The 14,429-nt window shown below is 40.1% G+C and overlaps 1 protein-coding gene across 5 annotated transcripts in view; it reads left to right on the top strand.

Annotated features, from left to right (window-relative positions):
* The window catches only part of LOC121521604 (kinesin-like protein KIF13B), a 63,439-nt gene extending 49,010 nt beyond the window's left edge, over nucleotides 1–14,429 (top strand). For 2 of the 5 annotated variants that reach the window (XM_041805710.1, XM_041805709.1), the window contains 8 exons: nucleotides 118–270; nucleotides 575–652; nucleotides 1,061–1,117; nucleotides 2,731–2,824; nucleotides 3,104–3,222; nucleotides 10,171–10,236; nucleotides 11,292–12,924; nucleotides 13,416–14,429. In XM_041805710.1, the coding sequence (XP_041661644.1) occupies nucleotides 118–270; nucleotides 575–652; nucleotides 1,061–1,117; nucleotides 2,731–2,824; nucleotides 3,104–3,222; nucleotides 10,171–10,236; nucleotides 11,292–12,924; nucleotides 13,416–13,672 (2,457 nt within the window). In that variant the 3' untranslated portion in view covers nucleotides 13,673–14,429. The remainder of the gene's footprint in view (nucleotides 1–117; nucleotides 271–574; nucleotides 653–1,060; nucleotides 1,118–2,730; nucleotides 2,825–3,103; nucleotides 3,223–10,170; nucleotides 10,237–11,291; nucleotides 12,925–13,415) is intronic. The other 3 variants (XM_041805711.1, XM_041805713.1, XM_041805712.1) reach the window with 3 other exon arrangements.

Raw genomic sequence — 14,429 nt, 5'->3', positions numbered from 1 at the left:
AAAGGTGAGTTGTTCTTATTAGTGTGTTGTCAGCCTCACCAGAAAGGTCAAGAGCTGGCATGAAGAACATCTGTTAGTCTCCAGTGCACTAAACATTGTGACCTCTTAATCTTACAGGACATCCACGGTCCAGAGGACAGAGAGATGTTGGCGAGGCTGGCTGCCAGCACTGAGGATGACCAATCAGCTGACAGCGAGGCAGCCATAGAGAAATACCTCCGCAGCGTCCTGGCTGTGGAGAACATCCTCACTTTGGACAGGCTCAGACAGGTCAGGAGTTCTTAGTAGGTTGGTTTTTGAGATAATATAGCTTACTTAGTTTATCTTTCTGTCTCCATGGTTGTGCTTAACTGTACAGCTTTAAATATATCTTTATCTGATGCATATCTCTCTAAAGTTTTTGAATAAAATCCTGTGTGATCTTTGTCTTCCCTAGTGTATTTTTGGAAATATCAAAAATATTCTTTTTGCTCCTAAACAAATACAAATAGTCAGTTAACTCCAATATTACAGAACATCCAAAAACAAAATAAAGAAGTGTTGGTGTTTTATGTGAATGCTGTTGTCTGTGTAGGAGGTGGCTGTGAAGGAACAACTGTCTGTCAAAGGAAAATCTCACAGACGCTGCTTAAGCTCTCCAAACATCAACCGGGTAAGAGAACTCAGGTTCAGTTTTTTTTTTATTTTTTGCAAACAAATTTAAGGGTTATAAAACCTCTGGTGCCTCTGACCTAATGAGGCAGTAATCGTGAGGAAACTTGCCCTGACAGACATAGCCTGTTAGAGAGACTCTACATTTAAAATCTCACGACAGAAAGACGGCTGCTTTTCATCTTTGGTTTGTTTTCAGTGGTTTCCTGTCTTCTAAACTCAGCGTTTTTTTAACATACTGACTTGCTTAGATTTTCTTTACCACCTCTAATAAGGCAGATGGTCATTTTCAGCATGTTCCTCTCAGGAGTTCAGGTTCTTTTTCTTTAAAGACGTGCCTGTAAACTTGTCTAACTGGTGTTAACCTGCTTCACTAACATCCTGGCTCTAACCCTCTAACTCTTACCAGCTATCAGGCAGCAGTCTGGACCTCTACTCCTCCCATCATACACTCAGTGACTTGAAGGTGAGAGACATTATCTATGTGCACTAAACTACATAAAAGACTCTTCTGTCAACCCAACCTGCTTCCCAAAACCAGTTAAGGCCAAACTAAATATAAAACCATAAAATAAGCAGCACATTTCTGAGAGTTAAGCACTGATTTTTCTGTGTATATGTTATTCATCATTGTGTGATTGTCAAGGCTGTTGCAAACCAATGAGTCGCTGTTGTTGCTTTGTGTGCATTGTGCCAAAGTTAAACATGGTAGCGATGCTTTGCTCTAAAACCCTAATCCTTTGATTCATAAAATCGTCTTGGGTGAATACAAGCATATTTAAGTGTAAATGCAGGAATGATTGGACCGCTGACCCCTTGTTGCCACTTGTATGTTTACAGAGGCACATTAATTCCAGTGGGAATCTCTGTAATACCTAAAATGCCTGGGAAACTCTTCTGAAATGCTTTTGAATATGCTTCAAGAGGGTTTTAAAAAAGGAACTTTTGAAGCCCATTTTTTAGACAATTTTGTATGACAGTGTGCTTAATTAGTAAACCAGCTGCTAACAGCACCCCTTCTTTGATATCTCCTTCACAATTCTTGCATCCATTGAACTTGGGAGATTCTGGAGAGTTTCTGCTTGAATTTCTTTGCTAGATGTCAGAATAGCCTCCCGGAGCTGCTGTTCTGATGTGAACTGCCTCCCACCCTCATAGATCTTTAGCTTGAGGATGCTCCAAAGGTTCTCAATAGGGTTGAGGTCAGGGGAGGATAGGGGCCACACCATGAGTTTCTCTCCTTTTATGCCCATTGCAGCCAATAACACAGGGATATCCTTTGCAGCATGAGATGGTGCATTGTTATGCATGAAGATAATTTTGCTACAGAAGGCACGGTTCTTCTTTTTGTACCATGGAAGAAAGTGGTCAGTCAGAAACTCTATATACTCAGCAAAGGTCATTTTCACACCTTGAGGGACCCTAAAGGCCCACCAGTGCTCTCCCCATGATTCCAGTCCAAAACATGACTCCGCCACCTCCTTGCTGATGTCGCAGCTTTGCTGGGACATGGTGGCCATCCACCAGCTATCAACTGACCCAGCCACTTTGTGAACACTTTCAAAAGAAAAGGATCCTACCTTTTTAAAAGATGAAGGTTAACATTTTAAAACAGGTTAAGTTTTATAGGGTTGCATGATACTATGGGAATGATATCAGTATCTGCAGAAGTTAGCCTAAAAAGCTGATTATTTGTAGCCTATCGGTAGATATGAGCATTTCTGCCAATATTAGAACCAATATACTGGCTGCAGATAGGGTTTATAATATCAGCTGGAAATATCAGCTGTATGTATGAAGAATTTTGTAGTAAAATGTAGGCTTTATGGGCAGCCTTGCTGATGGACACTCTATTTTGCAGCCTTTGCCATGAGTGTGTAAATGTTTTGTGAATGTGTAGATATGGCTTGTTGTATAAAAATTGCTGTGAGTGGTCAGACAATTAGAAAAATGCTGCACAACCCAAGTCCATCCCCATTACTTCAGAATGGAAAAGACAACCTAAAGTTTTGGGCATAGTAACCCATTTAGGAGCCATGTTTGTTATCATTTTGGTGTCTTCTTCTCTTTTGTATGCAGGGCTGGGAGAGCCACCAGGATCTTTCTCTGGCGCCTCCTTTGGCCAAAAATACACTGTCAAGCTCCAAATCCCAGACCCTGAGCCCAGACACAGGTAGGACTGATACAACCTAGTGTTTTTCCTCTGACTTCAGGTTTTCTTTCCCTTTTTGCTTCCAGCTCTAACATTTGCTTTAACCAGTAGACAACTACACCTGTCCCTTTGCTCAGAGTCTGAATTAAGCACTTATTTTTCCCCTGTCTCTTAAGCACTTATTTTACTTTCTGCCTCAAACACCTCATTTTCTTCCCTTCTTTTACTTCCCTCCCTTCTTGTTTCCATATCTGCGCATCTCCCTCTCTTTTCTCTTTTTTTCTCCATCTCCTCCATCAGTACATTCAGGCTTTGCTGCATCCTATCTCCCTCCAGTCAAGGCTGTACCCAAGCTGCTGAAGTCTCTGCTTCCCGGTGGGAAGGAAGATATGAAAGAACGGACAGCTGTCCATCATCAGGTACTTAAAGTCAGCACACAGCTCTGGATATCAACATGGAGTCTGCTTACTGTCTTATCCAGGATTTAAAGTTTAAATTCATCACTGCAGCTTGAATCTAAATATCCCCTCTACTCATCATCAGCTAGACCCTTTTTGCTGTTACCATAGAAACAGAGCTCCTGTAGATGAAAACATAAGGAGTGTATAAATAAATTTTTGATGTATGCCTCTGTACCAAAAGTAAGTTATTTTAAAAGTTTGTAAATTAGAGGTGATAAAACGCTAGATCACACCTTTAATACAGTCACCAAATGTTCAGATTATCGTTGTTTCATTTTAGCTTTAATCAGGTTGGTATCAAATGTATTTTCCATTTTCTTCAATCATAATCCGTCATAATCCAACACTGAAGACAGTGATCCCAGGGCCAAATCTGGCCCACGACAGCTCCCCTCTGGCCCCTTGACTACCATTACTTTTAGAGTACTTTCAGACAATGTGAGAAGGGAAAATTTTGGTGTATTTTAGGTGTATTCTGGGTATTTTTTCAAAGCTTTGATTTTCAACTGGTGGGTCAGGACCAAAAAATGGGTTGTGGATTTGTGGCTGGAAAAAAATCTGAGGCAAAAAGTCCATGATGTGCTTTTATTTTGAAGGACATGTCTCCATGTCTTAACTGTCCCATTTTTCATTAAAAATATGAAATCTGGGTTGCAATTTGTCAATAAGGAGGTGGTGTTGCGTCCTGACCCCTGACTAGTTGAGAACCAATTCCCTAAATGGTCAACCGACTATAAGTTGGGATGTCATGTTCTTTGCATTTGTTGTGACTGTTCTGTGATCCTTTGTATCCTTAAACTTAGAAGTGCAGTACTTCATGCCAACCCTCTAAAGCCTGCAAATCTATGCCGTAGCACACATGAAAGTCTGCAGAGGCAAGTAGCTATCGAGCACTTCCTCAGAACTGGAACTGCGTGTTGAAAGGACATGATTCGTCTGATGGATAGCATGGGGTGACTGCCAGTCTCTGAATAATATCTTACAGGCATATTGTATGTAATCTAGAGCGAGATGAGTGGCTACAGAAAACAAAGTAAGTCAGATCTATCTGCCAGCATCCAGTGTGCATCTTCTCATCCATGTCTCTCTCAGTGGCTGAACGAGATCAAAATTGTAATGTCTCTGTCCTTAGTCTCAGCTGATTCAGCAGCCATACCTCCATCTCCTCCTGTGTCTCCTCTCAGCAGAAACCACAGTATAATCAGCTGCTGCTCACTATTCTTCAGCTCTAGCTAGGGCCAGTATTTCTTAGAGCCTTATGATATGTATCACATTACAGAGGACACAATACAATATGATAAATACCATAATACACGTTGATTTTGGATAATAAACCTGGCCTACATAGAATTCACTATAGCAGCTGTTCTTTTTTGTAGAGGATAACAGCAAAGGCATAGTTTTAATGATTCTACATCTTCAAATTATGGTTTCAGATAGTCAGACATGTAAGAAGTAAATTGATATATCTCATTCATAATGATTGAACTGTTAATATAAACATGTAGAAGCTTATACAATATGCTTAGAAGTTGCCAGAAATTGTGACTTTACAGCATCATGTAATGCTGGATGTAATGTATAACACCAGCATGGTGTAACAAGCCTAGCTGTTGGACTTAGCTGCTGGTTAGCCTTGGTGTCTTAGAATAAAGATCTGTGTTGCTGCAGTATTTTACCTTGTTTTTGCACAGCTTGCATACTGCACAACTTGCGTCTGACTCCCAACTTTCTGGTGTTTCTGTTTTGCTGGAAGCGATTATACTTTGTCATTCATATTACTGGTAGTTTATTTTGATCTGAAGCGTGCGTGGCATTATACAGTTCTGCTTCTGCTGCTGTCTGTTGGCTTTTTTGTTAACTTCATCATAGCAATGTGTATTCTGAGACTGCTGTCACATCATTTGCAGCAATATCAGAAATATAAATCAGGCTTAAAGGGATACTTTAACATTTTGGCAAATTCGCCCATTGCCATTATTCCTATAGTCCTATTAATAGGTGCGTTACCTCTAGTTGTCGGTGCAAGCTGTTTTTAGATCAGCGCTGCCGAGTTCGGACCTGCTTTGCCAACTCAATGTAAGCAGATGGTATTCCGGCTTTCCCTCATCAAACTCATCAAATACACAATCCAACAATTCCAAAACGCTCTTGTGGACAAGTTGTGACCTGCACATTCACCACGCTATGAAATAATAACGTATAATTATGTAACATTACGACACATGAAGCAAATACTCCGAACTATTTCTTGAGTAAACCACTGGACAGAGTGACACAGTGCAGCAGCCATGTCTGGAGTGTAGTTCCGGCTTTGCATTTAGCTTTAAAACATCTCCATCTCATAATGTTCCAGGATTATTTCATAGCGTGGTGAATGTACAGGTCACAACTTGTCCACAAGAGCGTTTTGGAGTTGTTGGATTGTGTATTTGATGAGTTTGATGAGGGAAAGCTGGAATACCGTCTGCTTACATTGAGTTGGCACAGCAGGTCCGAACTCGGCAGCGCCGATCTAAAAACAGCTTGCACCGACAACTGAAGGTAACAAACCTATTACTAAGACTTTAGGAATTATGGCAATGGGCGAATTTACCAAAATGTTGAAGTATCCCTTTAAGGCTTCAGCATGAACATTAACATTCCCCTTACACCACCTGTTTCCCATGTTGTAGTGGATAAATGAGCAACATTTACATGACGTTTTATTGGGAGCATTGTCTGGTCTACTCTACCAATAAAAATCCCACACCAGCAAGTGAAAATAAGGATATTGCCACTTTAGATTGTAAGTTTTACACTTATAAAGAATACAGTTTTAAACCAAATCAAGTCCAAACCCACTAGCTTGAGCACTTGCATACATTAAGAGTGAAACACTGAGCACATACAGTAAAAGCGTGATGTCGACTTTGTCTCTCTCAGGTGATTGACAGGCTCTTAATGTCTTACACTCCATAAACAGTCCTGATTGAAAAAGAAGCACACAGCGTGTGGAGGAGGGTTAATTAGGACCAGGTGAGCCTCTTGGCTCTTCCATCCTTCAACACCTCATCATCCACTGCTCTACAATCATGTGCTATCAGGACTCTCTACACCCACCACAGCTCCTGATTTGACTGATTAACACCTCGAGGCATGTAGGGCAGCTAATCAGGGAAATGATATGACATGTTTGGTTGGAGTGGAAACCATCAGGCTTTGTTGCTGCATTGATTGAGGCTATTACTCTAATTAGAGCTTTAATCCAGCCTGGTTGCCACATATGTTTGAAAGAGAAACAAAAAAACAAAAGCCTTGAGGATGGCAAATGTAGGGAGGACGTTGACTTATATTATTTGCTAATTGATCCACTTTGGTTTTGATCAGTTCATCACTATAGTAAAAAGATCTTTCCAGCTTTAAAACCCCACTTATATGTGTGTTGAAATCTGTTAACAAGGACTGAATTATTGGAGTCTGCATAAAGCAGCTCTTTAAAAACAAAAAAGCCCATGACCAAAGAATGTGTTTACACCAAAGCTTTAAGCTCTTCTCCAATTTTTTTCTCAAACCTGGTGGTTTTTTGTTTGGCTGTTCACATACTTTTTAAAATTTGGCCTGTGTCAGACTCCAGTGTGAACTTGGCAAGGCCCTTACATGAACCCCATGGAAAGATCAACAAAGACACGCAGCACAGTGTGAATGAAGAGGGATTATTTTATAATTGGAAGAGCTGATGATCTACATCATCCGCAGTAGAACAAAGGGTCATCTTTAACAGATAGAAAGGTAACTTTAGGGCTAATATTTTGAATTGTCTGTTACTGTTTGTTGTGGGGTAGTTCACTATGGTGACTTAGTTATGGTCTACATTAAACCGTTTATCATACTCTATATGGACAAAAGTATTCATACCCCTGAACAACACACCAACAAGGACTGTAATTACATTGTATTCAAATACATGTACAAATCAAACAGCCTCCACTCTTCTTTGAAGGTTTTCCAGAAGATATTGAAGTGTTTCCAGGAGAATTTGTGTCCATTCATTCCGTGGAGCATTTATGAGGTCAGGCACTAATGTTGGACCTGAAGGCCTGTCTTGCAATCTTCAGTCTGGTTCATCCAAAAGGTGCTCGTCTTAATGGGGTTTAGGTCAGGGTTCTGTGCAGGACAGTCAAGTTCTTCCACACTGAACTCATCAAACCATGTGTTTATAGTCCTTGCTTTGTGCACTGGGGCACAGTCGTGTTAGAATGGAAAAGAACCTTCCATAAATTATTGCCATAAAGTTGAAAGCATAGCATTGTCTAGAATGTCTTTGTATGCTGGAGCGTTAGGTTGTCCTTCACTAAAGATAAGGGACTAACCCAATCTCTAAAAACAGCCCCATACCTGTATCCCTCCTCCACCAAATTTCACATTTGGCACAATGCAGTCAGGAAGGTAATGCTCTCTTTGCATCCACCAAACTCAGACTCATCCATCTGACTCCCAAACAGAGAAGCGCGATTTGTCATTTCACAGAGCACATTTCCACTGCTCCACAGTCCAGTGTTGGTATGCTTTATCCGACACTTTGCATTGGACTTGGTGATGTGAGGCTTGCATGTAGCTGCTCGGCCACAGAAACCCATTCATGAAGCTCCTCCCATAAATTTTTGTGCTTACATTAATGCCAGCGGGAGTTCAGAACTCTTCAGCTGTGGAATCAGCAGAGCACTGGCAACTTTTCTGCACCAAGCGCTTCGCTCTGTGATTTTCTGTGGTCTTCAGCTGAGTTGCTGTTGTTCCTAAATGCTTCCACCTTCTAATAATATCACATACAGTTGACTGTGGAATATACAGCAGGGATGAAATTTCATGAACTGTGGCATCCATCACAGTACTACAGATAAAGTCACTGAGCTCTTCAAATATTTATAAATACAGACTGCATGGCTAGGTGCTTGATTTTATACACCTGTGGTAACGGGTCAGATTGAAATACCTGAATTAATTAATTAACAGGTGTGGCCATATACTTTTGTCCATATAATCTCTCAATCACATAGGTCTGTGAGCTTATCATGAGAACAGAAGAGGGAGAGAAAGTGCCAAACACTTCTCGTGAACATTGTGTATTCAAAATATCTACGATCGTATATGAGATGGAGGTATACGGGGTGAAACAGTAAAACACAATGTGCATCATAGTTAATGTATTACAGAGAAGCTATCCATGTTCACTAGACTTGTTGTTTTGACTTCCAGGTTTACTCTCCTGAACCAGAGAATTTTAGGATAGATGTGTTCGACCTGCTTTCTGGTGGTAGACAAACCGCTCATGTAGGTTGTCATTCTGTCATCTTAATCAGCAAAATAGTCAAGGGGCTCACAAGATTCAAACAATCATCTTTATTAAAATCCTGCCATTGCCTCTTAATCACAGAGCCAACAACTCAAAAGTTTTCAAACATTTTTTTATTATGACTCTTTATTGTTCCTTCACTCTCTTTAATGGTTTAGAAGCAGATCAAACTGTTAATTCAATTTCAAATCCCCGTCTTCTTTTGGAGATGTTGCTAAACAATAAAAAGGAATAATCAGTGATAGATCATTATTATTGCAGCCACATATTTGTTGTGCAAATCCTCTGATTGTTTTACCAGATAACTGTGATTCTCTGTTGCAGCTTCATGAAATGTAGTTCAGTTTTATCTTCTATTTAATGCTTCTCTTCACTTCAATCACGACAATTAATTTGTTTTTCTCTTTTATCAAATATTGATCTAGCAAACTCATTGTTATTAAAAATGATTAAAAAACAATATTCATAGTAATATTAACCAAACCACCAATGATAATATAAATTATACCAACTTTTAGTTGGTATACATAGTGAATGATATTGATAATAATGCATTTATGCACTAATCCCTTTGAGATTAAGTTTAAAAATTAAAGCATTATTGTTTTTTAAATTGTATTAATTATGTGCTGTTTTGGCATTTTAATAGAACAATAGTTTAGCTAAAAGTAGTGGTGCTGCCAGATACCATTCACCGTTACTCTGACAATAATGGAAAATAAAGACACTGCCATGCCTCTGAACATCTCATTTCACAGAAAAACTGATGTGATATCAAACTTTTCTGTCCATAGCAAGTTCTTTACAAACAATAAATGACAAACTTTGCGTAAGACAGTACAAATTTCAAAGTAAAAGCATAACAGAGAACATTTTATTGAGAAAGTCTCTTGGACTGAAATTTAATTTTAACCAAGTTATTTACATAGAGAAAGCAACAAACCTAGAACTCATGAAAATTGTAAATACTGTCACATTAACCAGTGGTCAGTGGAAGTCAGTGAGTCATTTTGTACATGCACTCCTGGATATTTTGTAATCTATAACAATATTAAACTCTGTATATGAAAGACTAAGCTCTCTGAAGCTGTCATGTTCTTCTAATTGAATGTGGCACTGATTTAAACAACAAATCAAAATTCAAGATTATAATATACACTTAATTGATTTTGAAATCAAGATTAAATCTGTAATCATTTTAAATTTATTGTAATTTTTAAATGTAATCATTTGACAGCCATGCTAATTGTTGTAGCTGAATTGTTTTTCTTGTCATGATTACTGTAATTATTGTCATTATCATATCCAGCTGGTCACCTATGTTTCCTAGTTAGTTAATGATTAGATACTTCCAGTTCTTGTGCCATACTCCCTCTCAGCAGCTGATCACCACTTCTTCATGAAATAAATTTAATCTGAAAATCTACTGGATCCTTATTTCAAGGTTCAGTCGGATGCACAAGGTCAAAAACTTGCTTGTGATATATAGAAAATCCTTCTTGTCGGAGCTATTTAAAAAAATTCAGTATTCTTTTACATATGTGTTACTGACTGTCATATCCTTCCTCTTGCAGAATGTGCCTCACATCATGGTGCAATCAGCCAGTGTTGAGGAGGGTCTGAGCAAACATACATATCCAGTAAGTCCTTAAACTCAAGATTGTGTGACTGGTGTGTTGTTGTGTGTAGGTGGACTGATGGAGAGTTGGTAATGGATAAATGGATAAAGGTCTATAGAAACAAACATAAACATCCAGCAAATTACTATTCCTGTCCGATATCAAAGTGATAAAACCCCTTTGTTTACTCTCACTGCTTTTCACAAATATTTTTCTCCTCAAGAAAAGCTATTACAAGTCATAACCATTGTTGAGAATTTAGCAGTGTAAGGGACTGAAAAAGGGAAATAGCAGAACATTTTCTCAGTTGTTCTGCTGGAAGGTGAACCTTCAATCCAGTCTTATGTCCTGAGCACTGGGTAACATGTTTTCTTTGAAGATCTGTACTTTGATCCATTCACCTTTCCCTCAACCAGCCTTCCAGTACATGCTGCAGAAAAACACTCCCACAGCATGATGCTGCCCCCACCATGCTTCACTGTAGGGATGGTGCCTGGTGTCCTCCAGACATAGCTTTTAAAATGAAGGCCAAACAGTTCAATCTTGGTTTTATGAGACAAGAGAATCTTGTTTCTCACAGTCTGAAAGTCCTTTAGATGCTTTTTTGCAAACTCTACGCAGGCTTTTATGTGTGAGGAGAAGCGTTGTCTAGCCACTACCATGAAGCCCATCCTTCTGGATCTTTGTCCCATCTCCAGACAGAGCTCTGTCAGAGTGACCATCGGGTTCTTAGTCAAGTCTCTTATTAAGGCTCTTCTCCCCCGATTGCTCAGTTTGGCCAGGCGACCAATTCTTGGAAGAGTCCTGGTTGTGCCAAACTTCTTCCATTTGAGAATTATGTAGGGAACCTTCAAAGCAAAGGATTTTTTTAGCCTTTCCCAGATCTGTGCCTTGCAGCAATCCTGTCTCTGAGTTCTGCAGGCAGTTCCTTTGACCTCATGGTTTGATTTTTGCTCTTAAATGCATCATCAGCTGTGAGGCCTTCTATGCACTGTATGTTTAAATTTTTATAAGGTATTGTCTCTGTTGTTGATACCTATCTAAAATGTTCATTCTTGCCATGGCATCCCCTCCAGGTTCCTATTGAGGAAATCTTTCCTCCTGACATCCACAGAGAGAGTCCAAAGTCCGTTCCCCTACCGCCTCCCATCATCCCAGAGACAGAAGAATCCACCCCTAGCCCTGTTAGCGAAGCATCCAGCGGATACATCTCAACTAGCATATCTACTGCAACCTTATCAGATGTCTATACTCTAAGCTGGGACCTTCCACCTTCATCTGGTTTTGATGCGGTACCTGATGAGGAGGAAGAGGAAACTAGAGGCAGACAGTCTCTGCTGTTTTCAGAAATCAAACCAGCTGAAGAAAGGACTGACTTGCTACCATTGAAACCATATGATATCCCAACAGATTCAAACTGGAATCAACAGGAACCAAATGGGTCTCTTTCTGGACAGTTGAAGGAGCAAAGCGGGTCAGCAATAGTATCAGACTCTCCAGGCCAAACAAAACTGATGCAAGACTCAATAATGGAACAGTCCGAGTCAAAAGAAATGGACAGTCCTGAGCCCATCAACCCTTATCCCTTAGAAAAGAAGAATGAAACCAAGCCAACCGAACTTCCAGTAGACCAATTGGACGCTGTTTCAGCAGAGGAAGTCCAGATAGCAGCCACAGAAATACCACTCCACGATGAAGAACAACCTCGAGAAAACCTGTTTGAAACAATCAACCTACAGCCTCAACAACCTGAGGGACAGCAAAAAGCTGAACTGCCACTCAACTATCAACAACAATTGCAAGAAGATCAGTCTGAAACAAGCATCCTACAGCCTCAACAACCTGAGGGACAGCAAAAAGCTGAACTGCCACTCAACTATCAACAACAATCGCAAGAAGATCAGTCTGAAACAAACATCCTACAGCCTCAACAACCTGAGGGACAGCAAAAAGCTGAACTGCCACTCAACTATCAACAACAATCGCAAGAAGATCAGTCTGAAACAAACATCCTACAGCCTCAAAAACCCAAAGAAGGGCAAGAAACTGAACTGCCACTCCACTATGAACCACAAGAACCACAAGATCAGTTCAAAACAAACAACCTACCGCCTCAACAACCCGAAGAAGCCCAAGAAACTCTCCACAGCGTTCAAGAAAAAGCTCTTGACGTCGTTCCCAGTGTGCTCGAAGTCTTGGATCCAACTCCTGCCAAATCTGGAGATCTTGTCCCTGTAGCTTCCTCTGAGGAACAAACAAATCCTGAGGATGTAAACCCTAATCCTACATCCATCCCATTTTCCTTATCAAGCAGTGAAGAAGCTCATCAGGATCAACCAGACAGCATAACGACGACCGCCACAGCACCAGATCCTTCTCCATCCGCTGTCAAGTCTTCAAAACCAGATTCCTCAGCGGCAAACCCCTTCAAGATCCAGAAAGTGAAGTCTTCAGATCTCAAGTCTTTTCAGGAAATTGTAGGTGAAGAGGAGGACAAGGTTACTGATCGTTTGTCTGTGCCAATGGAAAGCCTGGAAATAATCTCTGATTCTGAGGAAGGAGATGCAGCTGCTGATACTCTTCCTGACTGGATGAAAGAAGGGGAGTTTGTGACTGTGGGGACCAATAAAAGCGGAACCATCCGTTATGTTGGACCCACAGATTTTGCAAAGGGTACCTGGGTTGGAGTGGAACTGGAAGTACCAGCAGGTGAGTGGAACATGACTTGTTGTTTTGATGCAGGTCACATAGTTGTTTTGCATTATCTACACATTTAATATTTTATCTTTTAAAGGGGACACATCATAAAAGCTCCACTTTTTAGTATTTCTTGTACATATGTTTGGCTATCTGGAGTATCTACCAGCCCACTAAGCCAATCTAGTCCTTTGTTCATGTTCCATCTATGTCCGACAACATCAATCATGTTTTGTTGCTCTGGTTGGTCTGTAATGAATGTGACAGTTGGAACGTTTGTTCTGTCTCCCTCCTTCCCAAACACCATACATGGGGTGTTGCCCAGATGGAAATAAAAAATATCCCATGCCAATGATGTTTGAAACAGTCTATCTGGTGTTTCAGGTTATGATCCATATTATATTTTGACTAAAGCACTGCACAGATGTTTCTTTTAGACCACAAGGGTGAAGAAGAGGTACAGTTTGTCACCTTAAACTCTCTGCATCTCTGTCTTTGTCCAGGGAAAAACGACGGTTCGGTTGGTGGCAAGCATTACTTTCACTGTAACCCTGGCTATGGTGTGCTGGTAAGGCCAGACAGGGTCACTCGCGGCGGTGTCAAGCGCCGTCGCCAGCAGCAACAGCAAAAGCGTCGCAGTGCCAACTTGTCTGGATCAAGTCCAAACTTGGCAGCCCTTACCGCTCTCGCCAAGGGTGAGGGTGGTGGAGCGACAACCGGCCGGAGCAGAGGAGACAACCGTAAATCTTGGAACACGTGATCGGTCGGTGTAAGTTTAATGACTGATCGATCACCCACATGATGCAGCCTGTCAATGATGTAATCAGGTTAACTTTTGTTAAGACTTTCTGTGGAATATTTAAAATGAGCTGATCTCCTAGTGGCGTTTCTGCATCTCGCCCTACAGCAAGACTGGACTCCAAAGATAAGTATTAAAGTATCTATTGGGAGGAAAAACTATTTTCATCTTCTTTATTATACTTAATATATTTTGTTGAAAAACAAAATATTCAAGAAATATTGAATGTTTTATAAGAATGTCTACCATATTATTTTTGTAAATGTGATGATTTTTGATTTCATTTTTAATTGTAGCTATTAGAAAATCAATCAAAGGATTATCTCTAAACCAGCACATTTTTGTTTTAGTATACTACTGCATCACTTGCTAGGGAAATACTTTGGACAGATTCATATAGAAACCCCACATCCAAAAAAGTTGGGACATTATATATAATATATACAAAATTAGAATACAGTGATTTGTAATATTTTCAACTTGTATTCAGTTGAATACAGCAAAAAGGCAAGATATCTAATGTTCAAAGTGATGTTTTTATGAAGTATACATACATTTTGAATTTAATGTTTGTAACTCGAGGCACTCCAGGTAATCCATCTGCTAGGGCAGGGGTGTCAAACTCAATCACAGCAGGGGCCGGATTCTGGATTCAGGACTAACCTGAGGGCCTAACAGGGTCACCTTTTTAAACATAAATTCTCAACCTTCAACTTTT

Source organism: Cheilinus undulatus, linkage group 14 (assembly GCF_018320785.1).
Source record: "Cheilinus undulatus linkage group 14, ASM1832078v1, whole genome shotgun sequence".
NCBI lineage: Eukaryota > Metazoa > Chordata > Actinopteri > Labriformes > Labridae > Cheilinus > Cheilinus undulatus.
Note: the sequence above shows the minus strand (reverse complement) of the source record. Positions and strands in the feature narration are given on the sequence as shown.